The sequence below is a fragment of the Cebus imitator genome, unplaced genomic scaffold (genome assembly GCF_001604975.1).
Source record: "Cebus imitator isolate Cc_AM_T3 unplaced genomic scaffold, Cebus_imitator-1.0 Scaffold496, whole genome shotgun sequence".
Lineage (NCBI taxonomy): Eukaryota > Metazoa > Chordata > Mammalia > Primates > Cebidae > Cebus > Cebus imitator.
In genome coordinates, this window is record NW_016107811.1 from 466091 (window position 1) to 481365 (window position 15275).

The 15275-nt window shown below is 49.8% G+C and overlaps 1 protein-coding gene across 2 annotated transcripts in view; it reads left to right on the forward strand.

Moving 5' to 3' along the window:
- ANP32A (acidic nuclear phosphoprotein 32 family member A) overlaps positions 1–15275 on the forward strand; it is a 41749-nt gene that overhangs the window by 21119 nt on the left and 5355 nt on the right. Inside the window, exons 1-4 of one of the 2 annotated variants that reach the window (XM_037733152.1) lie at positions 6036–6140; positions 11292–11441; positions 11682–11804; positions 14589–14787. In XM_037733152.1, coding sequence (XP_037589080.1) covers positions 6051–6140; positions 11292–11441; positions 11682–11804; positions 14589–14787 — 562 coding nt within the window. In that variant the 5' untranslated portion in view covers positions 6036–6050. Of the gene's footprint in view, positions 1–6035; positions 6141–11291; positions 11442–11681; positions 11805–14588; positions 14788–15275 lie in introns of those variants that run through there. The other variant, XM_017513584.2, reaches the window with a different exon arrangement.

The window sequence follows — 15275 nt, forward strand, 5'->3', positions numbered from 1 at the left end:
ACCAAACCCAGGTGAAGAGAAGGGAAATCTATAAGTTCAGCAATACCTGCAAAGCCCGTAACTCCTCTTTCTTCCCTCTCTGTGTCTCGTCTCTCCCTCACCCCTGCCTTCATGCAGTCCCTCACTTCCCCATAGCTTCCTCGCTCTCCTTCATTCCATTGCTTTAATTAATGCTCCTTCCAGTTGGAAATACGGAGCTAACATACACTGCTAGCATATCTTGCACTTCCATCACTGATATTTTTGCCGTAAATGTGTAATTTACAGATTTAGGGAAGTTGCACGTTTCACACTTGTCTAAGGGAGAAAAAAACTGATGTTAAGTTGCTTCTTATGTGTAGCCCTGGGCTAATTTGTTTTGTGGCCTTGGATAGAAAAAACTTTCAGCCCCAGCCTTAGGTTCTTCTGCATGATTGGTTGCCATTTCTGCCCAAATCAGCGGTTTCCCATTGGTGTTTAGACACCGGGGCTTCAGTGCGGAGGCGGCGTCTGCTCTGTTTCTGTCATTGCTGATGCTGCTGTCATTTTCAGTAGAGGTGGCAGGGAAGGAGGCCAAGGTCGAGGTTTTGTCTGTGAGGCCATTTAGCTTTCCCTGCCTCTTCTGCACTTACAGCCCTGCCTGGGTGTGTGAAGGCTGGGAGGGGAGAGCAGGGGCTGAGCTCAGGCCTGGGCTCTTCCTAACAGCTGATTTTATTTTCTGCCGTCTTTCCTTTTGCTCCAAGGAGGATGGAGAGGCCTGTGACTTTGGGGGTGTGGGCCCTAAGTTAGGAGTCTTGAGAGAGTGGCCTAAGCTTTGATTCTACAATGGGGTAACTGTGTAGCCTTGGGTGAGTCACCGAGTTCGTTTCCACCCAGCTTCGTCAATTGCTAGGGAAGTTGGATTAGATACAGTGGTTCCCCAAAAGTGGCATTGATGGGGTCCTTTAGTTCTTTGAAATATTTTCTAAAAGCTTCCTGGAAGTGGAGCAGATGTTCACACCACGGCTGTGGGACATGTCCCGGCCTCTGAGTCTGATTGGCACGGTTTCTTAGGGGGGTTATGCTGGGGGCTGGAATAGGCAGAAGCTTTGAATTGCCAACTCCTGGATCTCTGAATTAACTTCTGTTTTGCTGATAGTTCCTCTACTTGGGGGTCCACAGCAGACTCCAAGGCAGAAACTCTGGGCTGCTCCCCGAAGACTCCAATGGGATTTCCTTAGCAGACACCTCCCGCAGTCCACAAGCAGTCCCAGCCAAGCTGGGCTTAAATCTCCCAATCTGATTTCAGCAGCCACAATTAACCGTATCTGTTAGCTGAACAGTTGATTTGCCTGAGAGTGGTTTTAGTGGGGAGCTTTGTCTCAGGAAGCGAATAAAGGGTTAGCCGCCTTCTATAATCTAGATGATTCTCCAGGGCCATTGCCCACCCACACCGCAACCCCTCCCCTAGCCTGTTTGGCCATTCAGCAAGCATTTACTGAAAGCCAGCCCCTCTGGGGAGGGCACTAGGGTGATACTGAGACCTCGGACCTTAGCAAGGCTGTGTTACCTTAGCAAGGCTGTGTTGCAGCTCTCAGGGTCCTGGTGGATAAGAGCAGGTTGCCTGGAAGGGATAGAAGAGATTAAATTTCCTTGTCTGTGAGGGGAAGCACTTTGTAAACTGTAACATGCAACACCAAGTGGTGTCATTATTTTTGCTGCACATCCAGGAGGCTAGCAGAGGGGTGAGGTGGGAGGAAGCACAGAGTTTTTGCCATAGAGCACTGATGGGTAGGGGCCTGGGAATCCTACTCTGGATTTGTACTTGATCCCCGTGGCCATTAAAAGCTTTTGGACAGGGGAGTGATGAGACATGATGTGATGTGATCAAACCAGCGTTTTAGGAAGATTGAGCAGGATTTACCCCCTTTGCTCTCTAGGCCTTGGTCTTCATTCCCTGTGGCTTTTCTGTTTCATGGGCGCAGTGCTGTGGCTCTGTAATAAGATCACCAGGAACGGCTGTGGGTTTGTATTATGAATCACCAAATTGCCAGCTCATGGATCTGAGTAGTGATTGGTGATTCTGGTCCCTCCCCTTTCCCACCCCAGGCATCTTGGAGGCCACTCCAATGGCCTGTGAGAGGATAGACATCAGGTGGGACAATGACTCTCACATTCAGAACCCAGTACCCAGCACCTCTGAGGGCTGTGTTTTTATATACTGATATGTGGCTTTTTAAAACTTGTTTTAATTAATTTTACAAATTGATATCGTTGTACTTATTTTGGGGTTGCTGATGTGTTTTAAGAGATTAGATGATTGGTTTTCCCATTTCACTCATTACCTGGGGTAACTGCCCCATGTCCCAAGATTTCCTTTCTGGCATCCCTTAGTGATGAATCCTGGACCCCTTGACCCATGAAATTGCCCACATTCTTTGGGGAACAGCGACTGAGTTTGGATGTGGGGTGGGCACTCATGCTCAAAGTGTATGTACCGAGAGAATTTTGAAACTAGAGGAAACTTATTTCTGTACTCAGGCTCTATGGTCCAGTGTATGGTCTAGAAAACTCACAGAAGCCCAGAGAGTGGTAGTGACTTCCCATAGGGCACACAGCAAGTTAGTGGCAAGGCAGACCAGAGCCCAGGTCATCAGGGTGCCTGACAAGCATTCTGTGCACTATGCCTCAGTGCATCTTAGCTCCCTTTCCTTCTCTTTCCTGGTTACCATTCACACACCACCTGCTGGGACTCTGCTTCCGGTGCCCACCTCGTCAGTCTTCCAGCATCCACTGCAGGTGGAAAGGGAACAACCTGTAGAAGAGTCTAGTCTGTGAGATTTTCCCTGGGTCATGTAGCCTGCTAGTTCTAAAACCCTTTTTCCACACTGCTGCTCACATCTCCCAGCAAAGCTAGAACCAAGACCCCTCCTTCTCTTCTTAAGACCCCAAAACAATTCCTGCTTCTCTGTGAACACTTTTTTTTTTTTTTGAGACAGAGTTTCGCTCTCGTTACCCAGGCTGGAGTACAATGGCGCGATCTCGGCTCATGCAACCTCCGCCTCCTGGGTTCAGGCAATTCTCCTGCCTCAGCCTCCTGAGTAGCTGGGATTACAGGCACGCGCCACCATGCCCAGCTGATTTTTTGTATTTTTAGTAGAGACGGGGTTTCACCATGTTGACCAGGTTGGTCTCGATCTCTTGACCTCGTGATCCACCCGCCTCGGCCTCCCAAAGTGCTGGGATTACAGGCTTGAGCCACCACGCCCGGCCTGTGAACACTTTTAAGAGCTATACATGCTCTTAAATCAGGCAGGCCTGGGCTAGGGGCTGGGCAATCAGGGAAGGCTTCCTGCAGGAGGTAGAACTGACAGGTCCTTGATATGGAGTAGAGTCTAGACCAGCTGGAAAGTAGGAAGGAGGTTTGAGGGGAGGAAGCAAAGGAACAATATCAGGGAGGGGCCCAGCTAGAATTTACCAGATAAACAGGCCCATTTTGCAAGCCCCAAACTCAGGCCCTGCAGCCACCCCAAGCCTGCAGAGTACTGCCCTGAGTCTTGTGTTTCTGGCTGAAACATCTGCAGTGAAACCAGCTCCTCTGCTTTGGTAAAGCAGAAACCCAAGTCCTCCTCACACCCGAGGGAGGAGAGAGAGGAAGCTGGTTCCAGGCGGTGCAGGAGCAAGTCACAGGGTTTATGTTAATGCGGGCCCTCCCCGTGCCGGCGGCTTAGCCTATGAGCCGGGGCCCTGGCAGACAGCTTAATTACCGCTGCAGCGCGCCTCAGCTTGTGTTCCTTGGCTCCCTAAAATAATAAGGATGGCGTCACCGACTTCCCCAGGCCATGTGCTCCCCGCCTGCCTTCAGAGCTCTATTGTAGGAAACAAACAAACAAAAAAAATCAGAGAGACATGGATGCTTTTCTCTTAGGGAGATTTCTTTTGTTTGTTTTAAAGTAATAGAGGACTCTGCCCCTAGTTAAGGTTTTAAAAGAGCTTTGAGAGGTGTGGAGATCTGGGTCTACTACTATTGAGGCCTCCTGTTAGCAGAAACTTGAAAGCTACACGGATGATCTGTTAATTTCATGGTCTTCCACTGGGGACGTGAGTTCCGATCCCTGGTGGTGGTGTGTCTTGCAGGGAAATGAATCGCCCAGCGCACGGTGACTCTGGGCCCCACTCTGGACCTTGCCTCTTCCTCTGGAAAAGGAGAGCTGAGCTTCACCAAAGTTTTGTAGACTATGGGTCACATTAGACATATTTTGTTTTAAGTAATACAAGAAGGTAATTGCAAGTGTTAAGTTTTGTTTTCAGTTGCGTATGCCTGCATACACATAAAAACATAGGTACTGAGCCACGGTGTAAAATGTAGAAAGCCACTGGTCTAGGAGATCCCTAAGGCCTTACTAGCTTTCGAAATGTCTTTTCTCCCAGAGCTTTTACTTTTTGTCAACATGGAACCTGACTGATTTTTGCAGGTTTTGCCACACTGGCTTTTAAGCAAAACGATAGATTTTATGGTTAAAACCACAAAGTGACAAGCATCTATCACCCCAGTCTAAAACTTGGTGTCTCAGACAATTTGGCCTTCTAGCTGAAATGGGATCTGCAACAGGGGATGGCCCATTTAAAAGCTGACCTATTTAAAATCCACGAGCACCAAAAACACAGGGTCAATTTGATATGAGTCTTCTCTGGGGTGCAAAGACTGGAACCTGAAAACCAAATTGGTTAGGGACTGACAAGCTTGAAACCAAAGCTACAAATATTTATTGAATTCTTGCTCCGTGAAGGAAAAAACAATCAAGGGTGGTCAGGGTTAGTGTGAAAAACGGAACAAGGTGTGGATGTAAAATCCAAAGGGACTTGTTTTGAACACACCATTCCTGGTTCCCCAACAGGGTGAGAGGCCTCTCATTTTCTGTAAGGAAGCCGTACAGACAGATTGGTTGACTCACATCTGCTAACCTGCCTTTTGTTCCCATTCTTGTGCCTGGACTGGACACAACAGTAAAGATGGCCGTGGATTAAGGGGAAGGCACGTGGCTTTTGCCAAGCTGGGGATGCTCTAAGTACAATCTTATTTAATCCAACCCTAGGTGATGGACATTATAGTCACTAAAGGAAATGGAAGCTTAGAGATGTAAGTTGGCCAAAAAGAAGAAAAGTTGAACTGGAGCCAGTTCTCTCTGACTCGAGAGCCTGCCTTCTGTCCACCTTTCCATGTTGCCTCGGGAAGTACTAGAAAAAGAAGGAGCAGTTCTTACTCTGAGCTTCCTTCTCTCTGGTCCTGTCCTTCAAAGGGCTCTGTTTCAGGCCCAAACCATCTACTTTAATCAGGGCGAGCTTCGCAGGCATGTGACGCATACAGCGTGCACTTGGTTTAATGCACTGCTGTCACTGTCTTGAAATTCTTAATAATTTTTAAGCAAGAGGCTCCATGTTTTTCATTTTATAGCTTTTGATATAGTGTATCTCCTCTGTTGGTCCTTCTGGGTCTCCCTCATCTGCCTTTAGTGTGCCTGTTCTATCTGGTGGAGGCATTTGAAGAATGCACCCTGGCCCAGCCCTGGTCTTGCTACCTGGCACACGGGACTGGAGTTGTTTACTGGTGGCTGTCTCCCCCCAGCTGGCCACCACACCTCTTGCTGGCAAGGACCTCAACCTTGGCTTACTGTTTCTTCCGTGTCCCCTCAGACAACAGTGTCACAGGCATGCCCCGTGTAGAGAGGGCTGCAGACCTGTATGCAGAGCCCTGGGTCAGTCAGGTGGGGGGTGCAGGGGTGGAGAGTGTGCACAGCTGATCTGCCTTTCAGGGGCTTGTGCTTGTCTTGGGGCACAAGAAAGACTCCAGAAAACACTGGTATTGTTTATAAAAGGTAGGGCTCCTCCAACATTTATTCTGTTGAATACTGTTGAGTATGTTTCACGACAGTTTGACTCACCTCTATATTTCCGGCACCTAATGTTATGCCTGGCGCAATAAACAGGACATTTGTTAAGCAGTTGCTCTGGTCTCCGCTCCCTGCTAGGCTGATTACAGAGAAGGACAGTCCCTGACCTCTAGGAGGATCGGATGCTTAATACACGATTAAATGATTCATGCAGCAGCTGCCCTTGGTGCCCCAGGATGCACAGAGCTGGGCTGGAGAAGGCTTCCTGGGGAGGGGAACTGGATTTGTAGGGTAAGAGTGAGAGATGGGGGGTGCTGAGATTGGATGAAGGGGAGGGAGCTCCGACAATGGAGAACCTTAGTGGTCATGTGTAGAACGTTGAATTTTCCCCAAGGTAGTGAGAAGCCAGGAATGTTTTCTGGGCTGGAGTTTACCCTTCATAGGTTAAACAGATCTCATCATCCCTTTTCTACAGAGGCAGAAGCCTGAGGCCTAGGGGAGAGAGCTGAGATCATTGAGCCAGTTGGGTCCTTGCCCTCTAGGTCAGTCCTGTTCCCAGTAATCCAGGCTGCCTCCTGACCACTTCCGTCCTCACAGTCACAGAGACCTGGTTTGGAGGCAAAAGCAGGCTTCAAGTGACTTGAGGTGACAGTGACCAGCGCTACAATGTTGGGAATAGAGAGGAAAGGTCAAATTTGAGAGATCTGTAGAGACATGATTTCAGTTTTAAAACAACAAATTCTTCCTTAGAGCAGTAACATATTTGTGTTTATCATGGAATGTTCAGGTCCCATTGGTGAAAAATGACTGGCAAGTCTTTGCTTTGGAGACAAGTTTTTCAGGAAGAGCAGGAGCCCTAGCAATCTGACATCCTGGGAACCTTCAGTGCTGCCTCACTGACCTCTCTCATGCATATGACGGCCTCTTTCAGGTGTTCACTTGAGGAATGAAGCATTGGGTCCTGTGTAGGTTTCTCTTTGGGGTGTTGGAAAAGGTTCTGATACAAGCAGAGTAATTTCAGTTCAACTAGATAGAGTAACCACATTTGGATATTTTTAAATGGCCGGTGGAATTGGGAAAGAGTCTACAAAAGTACAAATTTTCAGTTTAATTTTAACTTTGCACTTCGCTCACACCCAGGACTTGGCAGGGGAAGTGGGCCTTGATTTTTTTTTTTCTTTTTAAAGCAGAACACACCCTGGATGGAAAAGGGATGTACTCTTCACATGGAAGGGTTAGAGCCAAGTACAGAGGAAATGGGTTTGGTATTGTAGCAGACGTTCGGGGTGGGTCTAGGCTTTGAAACTGGAGCACGAGGAAAGTGTGGCCGTATGTGGAGGCAGGCAGGGAGGAGGATGGGATGCCTTTCACAGGCAGCTGTTGGGCTGGCGTTTCTGTTTTGTGCTGTTTGGTGTATTTCAGTACTTCACAGCTCACCTGCTGCTCCCATTGGGGCCCTCTTCACCTCACAACAAGCGGTGTGTCTTCCCTCATGTGGTTTGGGCTTTTTGGTGGTATCAGAAACCTCAGGTCTAAGCCCTGGCCCCTCCCTCCCCTCTGTGACCTCACCCCGCATGAAGCAGTGGGGATTCTGAAGACCTCACCTTTAAAAAGATGGGGATTTTTCGGGGGAGAGCAGGGTCCCAGGCCCCTCTCTGTATCCTTGCCCGCTCCTGCAGCGTCATCTGAGCCAGGGCAGGGCTGGGCTGTGTGCTTGGGTTGCTAAGGACGTGTAACCAGAGCGGAGACCTCTGGGGGTGGTGCCCACCTGGCTGGTGGAACAGTTAGAAGAGGAGCTGAAAGGGAACACTTAACGGCTATAGGGGCAGAAAGGTGTGCTGATCCCTTTCCTCACCCATCATAGGAGTCACAGCCAACACTAACAACAAAAGAAAAGCATAACAAATTTATTTAATCAAAGTTGTAAGTGACATGAGAACCTTCAGAGAAGACTCAAAAGACCTGGGGAAACTGCCTATTTTATACTTAGATTTGATGAGGAATAATAACAGCATGACAAAATGTGATTGGATAAAGGGGTGTAGGCTGAGTGGGAACCCAGCAAGGCCTGTCTGTTCAGATTCTTCTTGGCCTCTCTGTGTAGCATTCCTTTCTCCTAGATATGGGGCAGGACCTCTCTGGAATGAGGGTCTTCAAAGGAGAAGGGAGAGAAGAGAGTAGCCTTTCTCAGCTTTGCTTTGAGAAAGAGGAATTCTAGTTTTCGTGGCCTGCCCTGGGGAAGAGAAGTTCTGGATTCTCTGACTTCTAGGGAGAGAGGGCGAGAGAGAGGAGGGCAGGAGGAAGTCACAGAGAGCTTGCTTCTGAGGCCTTCCAGTCTCCTTTAATTCAGAGTACTCAGCACACCAAAACCCCTTACATTGGGGTCATGTGTTCTGAGGCCCAACACAGCCAAGAACTTGTAGAATTGACTTAGGGGTCTAGGGAGAGCTTGTGCCCAAGATTCCTGTCCCAAGAAGCCATCAGGGGCCCCTGCTTAGCTTGTACCTAACAGCAGCCCCCTGGGTGCAGTAGACACCCTCCTGTGACCTTGTTTTGGGATTCTAGGATAAGCAGTTTGGATGTGCCTTTAAAACGGAGCCAACACATACCCCAAGGAGTGGTTATGGGGATTAAACGGGACTGTGTATGAAGCACCTAGAGTGTGCCTAGCGAGTACTCAAGAAAGATGCGATCATTATTTTTAATAAAACCATTATTAGTGGTTGCTTGCGTATTGTCCTCTAGAGGAGAGGCCACCAGTTTGGGTGCGATGGTAGAAGCCGGGGACTGGCCTTGTCAGGACTCTGAAACCTATGTCTACCTGTAGCATTTCTAGGTAGCCTGCCCCAGCAGCAGCCCCTTGGGCTGTGGGCAGGGGTGGCAGGCAGCATCGTGCATCTCCAGGAAGGAGGCCGACTTCCTGGACGAATTCCCTGGGCTCCCCAGCACTGCTCTCCGAGGCCCTCCTCTCCTTGGCTGATGGCAGTAAGAGGAGAAGCCATTGACCCATCTAGAAAAACCGCATGCCTGCAGTCTTTGAGGGTAGACTGGAATCTCTTCTCATATTTGCCTTGCTTTGGTGGAGCTTCAAGAATTCTCAGGGCCTTCCAAGGAAACCAATTACTAAAGAAGACTCTGAGCCATGTGACTCCAGTGTTTACTGCACGAAGGCGATGGCTCCCCTCCCCCCGTTCAGTTACTCTCCCTCCATCTGCACTGGTCCCCGAAGGCCCAGCTTCCGGGCTCTACACTGCTTTCCTGTCCTGGGGCAGAAGGCCTCACAGGATTTATTCCCAGGCGCTCTTGCCATGACCTTGAGAAGGTGGCTTGACCTGGACATCTGGATCTCAGGGACTGAGGGGGTGGGAAAGGACTCCCCCTCCCCCTCCCAGACCCAACAGGAAGGTGGGCTTTGTGGCCATTTCCTAGGCTGAGAGCTCCTTAGCTCAGGAGAGGGCTGCACTCCCTGGCTCTCCCACTCTGTGGGCCCTGCCAGATGAAACCCACAAATTGCTGCTGTCCCGGGCGGAGCAGCATGCCTCCACCCACCACTGAAGAAAAGGCAAGGCAGCTGCAGGGCCCTACAGGACTCTGAGATCCAGATGGACCCCAGCGCTCCCCTGCTCTGCCCACTGGCAAGAGTGGACCGAGGAGGGACATAGCAGGCTTCGTGTGGACTCTGTTTCCATCTGCTTTCCCCCATATCTCTACTTGGCCCAGAGATGCCTGAGTAAGAGGGGCACCTGGTCATTCTGGGCCCAGTAGGAAGAAGCTAGGCAAGTTGGCATGCTCAGAGGAGCAGGAGCAGCCCTGGACAGGGACTGGTTAGAAAGCCTGGCTGCTTATCCAAGAGAAGAAAACACCCCGAGGGGCCGGAGCAACCCTTTGAACAATGCAGGACTGCTGTAGACAAGGACGAGCTTGTGCCGTGTGACCCATTGGTGAGAAATCAGGGCCTGTGAAAGGAAGTTCCAGGGAGAGAGGGAGGCAGCAAATCTAGCTGATACTGGTGTTTCCTGGCAGATGCAGGGAGCTTGGGCTTCTGTGTCCTGGGTTGAAGGGACTCTTTTAGATATGAGGTGCAGGCAGGGATCACCTTTAAGGTGTCCTCCAGTCCAAAGAGGCCAGGTTTCCCAGAAGCTGGGCTGCTCTGGGGCAGGTTGGAGAACTGTGGGCCAGCTGCCTGGAAGGAGGGCCGCACGCCGGGTCTCCCTTGTTTACTCCCAGGGTCGTTTTGTACCTGCGACCTGGTTACTCTTCTCTGACCTATCTTTTTGCCTTGTTCATTAGAACCTGCAGTTTCACCTTCTGCTAAGTCTACCTCTTAACAGTCCTGTGAGAAGGTGGCTTTTTTCAGTTCTTTCTCCTTCATTAGAAATAAAGGATTTAGGACCCAAGTTGTGGACAGGAGAGTTGAATGGGGAAAATACAGGGCCACAGACGTGCCTCCAAAGACAGACTTCGGGATTCTGTTGACTTCAGCATTTCATATGGACCCATCCTAGGTTTGGAAGTTTCCATTCTCCTTCCACATCTATGTTGGACCATGAAGAGCAAAGTCTAGAGCTGTGCTATCCAATATAATAGTTACCCGTGTCTCTTTGCACCTACATTAATTGAAATTAAATAGAATTAAAAGCTCTGTTTCTCAGTCTCACTGGCTGCACTGCAAGTGCTCTGTGACCACACGTGGCTAGTGGCCCCCGTCTTGGACAGTACAGTATGTTTCCATCCTTGTAGGAAGTTCTGTTGGACAGTGCTGGGCTAGAGGTAGAGGAGAGTTGGAGGAGCCCCTGGTCTTCTGCTTGCCTCGGGGCAGGCCACGTGGGTTCTGCCGTGTGAATGCCAGTAAGCAGTGGTTTTACTCCCTTATTAAACGTGGCCCCGTTGCTCTCTGTGGACGCTCACGGGACCTGCTGGTGGCCAGTGTGGCAGAACAAGACACATTTATTTTTGAAGGTCTGCTGTGATGGCAGGAGTGGGTGAAAGCAAGCGGTCACGTAGGGGTCTCATGAGGGCATTGGGGTGGTGGGGCAAGGCCCAGAAGTCCCTAACAGTGCTGTGGCTGGTGCATGTGGGTTTTGGGAGAATGCCAGAACAGCACTAGAATGAGACCGCCAACCTTGCCAACGGCATCAGGACTTACTGGGTTTGTCTTCTGTGGTCCAGCCAAGACCCGTGTCTGGAGTGGCTCCCTGATTCTGCAGCTCTGCTCACCACAGGCCTCCTCTCACCCAAATCTTGAAAAGGCAGAGAAGTCAGGGTGGGCAAATCCATCCTGTGGTCGTTAGCAACACAGTGATCCAGAAAGCTGGAGGAAGCGACGGAATGACGGACTGCTTCCTGTGTCTGTCTCCCTGTTCTCCCAGGAGTCCTCTAACACCCCTCCCCTGCTTCAGCCCCATTCTTCACCTTTACTCACATGGTCGGTCCTTCTTGCAGGTGAAAGAACTTGTCCTGGACAATAGTCGGTCGAATGAAGGCAAACTCGAAGGCCTCACAGATGAATTTGAAGAACTGGAATTCTTAAGTACAATCAACGTAGGCCTCACCTCAATCGCAAACTTACCAAAGTTAAACAAACTTAAGAAGGTAAATAGAGTGTTTGGAGTCTGTGTGTGTGTGCCGGGCAGGGGTGGGGAGGAGGAAGGGTTCTTACTTTGTGTTTAGAAAGCATAATTGAAGGGAAAGCCAGGTGCGCGCACCAGCACGCCAGGCAATTCCCTGAGACTGCTTTCCCTTCTTGCCCATCAGGGGAAAGCTGGGCAGCTCTGAGCCGGGAGCCTTTATTTTAAAAGCTGTTTCTGCTTTTTCTTTCCCTGCCTTGTTTAGCTTGAACTAAGCGATAACAGAGTCTCAGGGGGCCTGGAAGTATTGGCAGAAAAGTGTCCGAACCTCACGCATCTAAATTTAAGTGGCAACAAAATTAAAGACCTCAGCACAATAGAGCCACTGGTAAGTCATCCAGACCCTCCCCTCCCTGCAGGGGTAGGAGGCGGGAGGAATTGGCATCAGCGAATACTACTTTTGCATTTGTCCTTTTCCCGCTTAATTTCTTTGACTGTCATGCTGTGCTGTGAGACAGAATTGAGCTATTGTTTCTGCTGCGTCCACAGAGAAACTGAGGCCCAGAGAAGTTAAATAGCTTGACCAAGGTCACACAGACAGAATGGGCAGCTATTGTACAGGTGGGGTAGAACCCTAGTCTCAATTTCTGGTCTCAGTTTTTGCTCAGCTTTGGAAACCTGAGCTCTAATGTCTTCAGGTGAGGGCATGGCTTGTTGTCCCTTTTTGGGAAGGTAGGAGTGATCCAAGAATTAAACTGGCCCTGGAGGTGGACTCCAGTTTTCTCCTTGGGTCTCTGGCCTCTGAACTGTGGGAGATGAGTCAGTCCTGACATAGAACCATGGAATGACTGAGAGCCGTGTGGTGTGAGAGCCTCGTGCAGGCAGCCCTTCCTCAACGTGGCATGGAGAAAAGTGGCCCCTGGTCACCAGTCCTTGGTGTGACAGTGACCAAGCCCTCAGAGACCTGGGTAGCATTTCTGGCTCATCTGCTCATCCTTATAGAGATGGACAGCTCCCAAGCTTCACTGATTTACCAGCCAGAAAGGGGCAGGTCATGCTCAGAACAACACTTCATATATTACCAGGATTTGATTGGCTGTATTCCTTTGATTTTAAGGAAATCAGCTGTAAGATGTGTCACTGATGAGATAACAACTCTTTTGGAATAGGAAATACTACCACATGAAGGAAATATACCTGTTGTGAATATACACTTAAGAATCACCTCATAAGGCTGGGCACGGTGGCTCACACCTATAATCCCAGAACTCTGGGAGGCCAAGGCAGGTGGATCACTTGAGGTCAGGAGTTTGAGACCAGCCTGCCCAACATTGTGACCCCCCGTCTCTACTAAACATACAAAAATTAGCTGGGCGTGGTGTCAGGCACCTGTAATCCCAGCTACTCAGGAGGCTGAGGCAGGAGAATCACTTGAACCCAGCGTGGGGCAGAGGTTTCAGTGAGCCAAGATTGCGTAACTACACACCAGCCTGAGTGACAGAGTGAGACTCCATCTCACAAAAAAAAGAAGCACTGCAGGCATCTAGAATCAGGGAAAGGTCAGGAGGACAATTGACCACATTTGCCAAATTTCTCTTCTGGGTTTATAGGGAAAGTTGGGTATCCCTCAGATTGGGCTGGCGTTTTCAGGGTTTCTATCCCAAAAGGCACTCCTTGCCCTCCATGGCTGCTCACGGGACTTGCTGTTGGCTAGTGTGGCAGAACAAGACACTGGCATTTCTTTTGCAAGCTCAAATTTTACCTATCCATTGACGGCATTGGGGCCAACTAGTAGAATATGCTCTCCACAGAACTTCTTTTCAGGTCTTCCACTAGTCTGTTAGGAGAAAGACAGACGATTTTGATCTGTCTGAAAGTCTTGCTTTTGTAATGTCATTGCAAAAGGAAAAAGTCTTTGAAGTTCTGTGTATGTGTGTATGGGTGACTGAGTGTATAAAATCTTTGTGAAACATTGTGATTCAGTCACCATTAGGTATCAGGCACATCCACATTCACACCGTCCACTGCCCCCTGCCCGGATCACACGTGTCTCAGTGCTTTCCCCACCCTGCTTGTCAGTGTGTGTTGCCTCACCTCCCTGGGGTGGGAAGCTGCTTTTGGTAGAAGGTGCCGGGCTTGCCCACACAGACCACTGTCAAGACTTCCACCCTGCCCTTGGCTCCTGCTGAAAATGACCCAGGTCTCAACTGCAGGGTCAAAGAGAGAACAACCTAGCTCCCGACACTGACTCCAAGGAGCAGTGGTTTTACTCCCTTGTTAGACCTGGCGCCCTTTGGATCGGGGTCTCAGCCTGGGATAGGATTTTTTTGTACCTCGTACTTCGAAGGTCGGTGAGGTACAAAGTCAAAATGCAGCTCAGTTACTTGGCAGCAGTATGACCCTTCACTTCTTGGGCCTCAGTCTCCTCTAGTAGCAAACAGGGATAACATTGGTGAGAACCCATCTGGTAAAAATCTTTGACAAAGCACATCATGTCAAATACTAAGGACAGAGTTGGGATCCTCCATTGGATTTTCCTCTTGTTCTTTTTTGACAGGCGGTATTTCAAAGAGTAAGAGCACAGGTCTGAAGTTGTGCTGCCTGATGAATTACCAATCCTGTGCCTTTCATTTCCACATCTGTGAAATGAACTAATAATTATTTCTGCCTTACAGGGGTTGTGAGATAAAGTGACTCAGTACATGAAGTGCCATGTTAACTGCCCTCATCATCCTCATTATCAGATGCAGAAGGAGTTAGTTTGTTAGTTCAAGTTGACTTTTGGTTTCCCCCTGGCTCCTTAGTCTCAGGGAGAGGCAGCAAACCTCTTGGCTCCTGCACCAACAAAGCCCCAGGTTAATTTCAAGTCGGTCACTGTTAAGACAGAAACTGTAATTGTAGAATGAAAGTGTTAACATTGGATAAGGCTTCAAAGATCCTCCAGTCCAACCCCCCGCCCATTTTCCAGATGAAGACACTGAGGCCCACAAACCGCAGGTGATGTGTCTGGGCAAACACCATGGCTAAGCAGAGCCAGATCCAAGCTTCCTTATCACCTGGAAGTCGTGGTCTGTCCACACTGTCTCATGGCTCCCTGGCCTGTTTGCTGGAGCTGTTCCCCCGCCTTCCTCCCACAAATCACTTACTGTTGACTTCATTTTTCCACTTGCAGAAAAAGTTAGAAAACCTCAAGAGCTTAGACCTTTTCAATTGCGAGGTAACCAACCTGAACGACTACCGAGAAAACGTGTTCAAGCTCCTCCCGCAACTCACATATCTCGACGGCTATGACCGGGACGACAAGGAGGCTCCTGACTCGGATGCTGAGGGCTACGTGGAGGGCCTGGATGATGAGGAGGAGGATGAGGATGGTGGGTGGCAGGGGGTGGGCTGGGGCTGCAGGGGCCCAGCTGAGGCCTTGGGGCTCCTCCTTGGTTTTACAGAGTGGGGTGAGCTGGGTGTTGGGAAGCCCCCACCCAGCTGCTGTAGGCTGGCCAGCTGTCTGGCAGCTGCCTCCTTCCGAAGCTGTGGAGGGGAGTGGGGCGGTCTGCTTTGTTTGCTATAGTCCCTAATCTGTCTCATTGGTTGACTTCCCTGAAAGAACAGAGCATGAGTCCCATGCTCATGGAACTATCCTGAGATTCTCCAACTGCAAAATAACTCCTTTAAAACCATCCAACTGAGCCGGGCGCGGTGGCTCACGCCTGTAAACCCAGCACTTTGGGAGGCCGAGGCAGGTGGATCACGAGGCCAAGAGATCGAGACCATCCTGGTCAACATGGTGAAACCCCGTCTCTACTAAAAATACAAAAAATCAGCTGGGCATGGTGGCGCGTGCCTGTAATCCCAGCTACTCAGG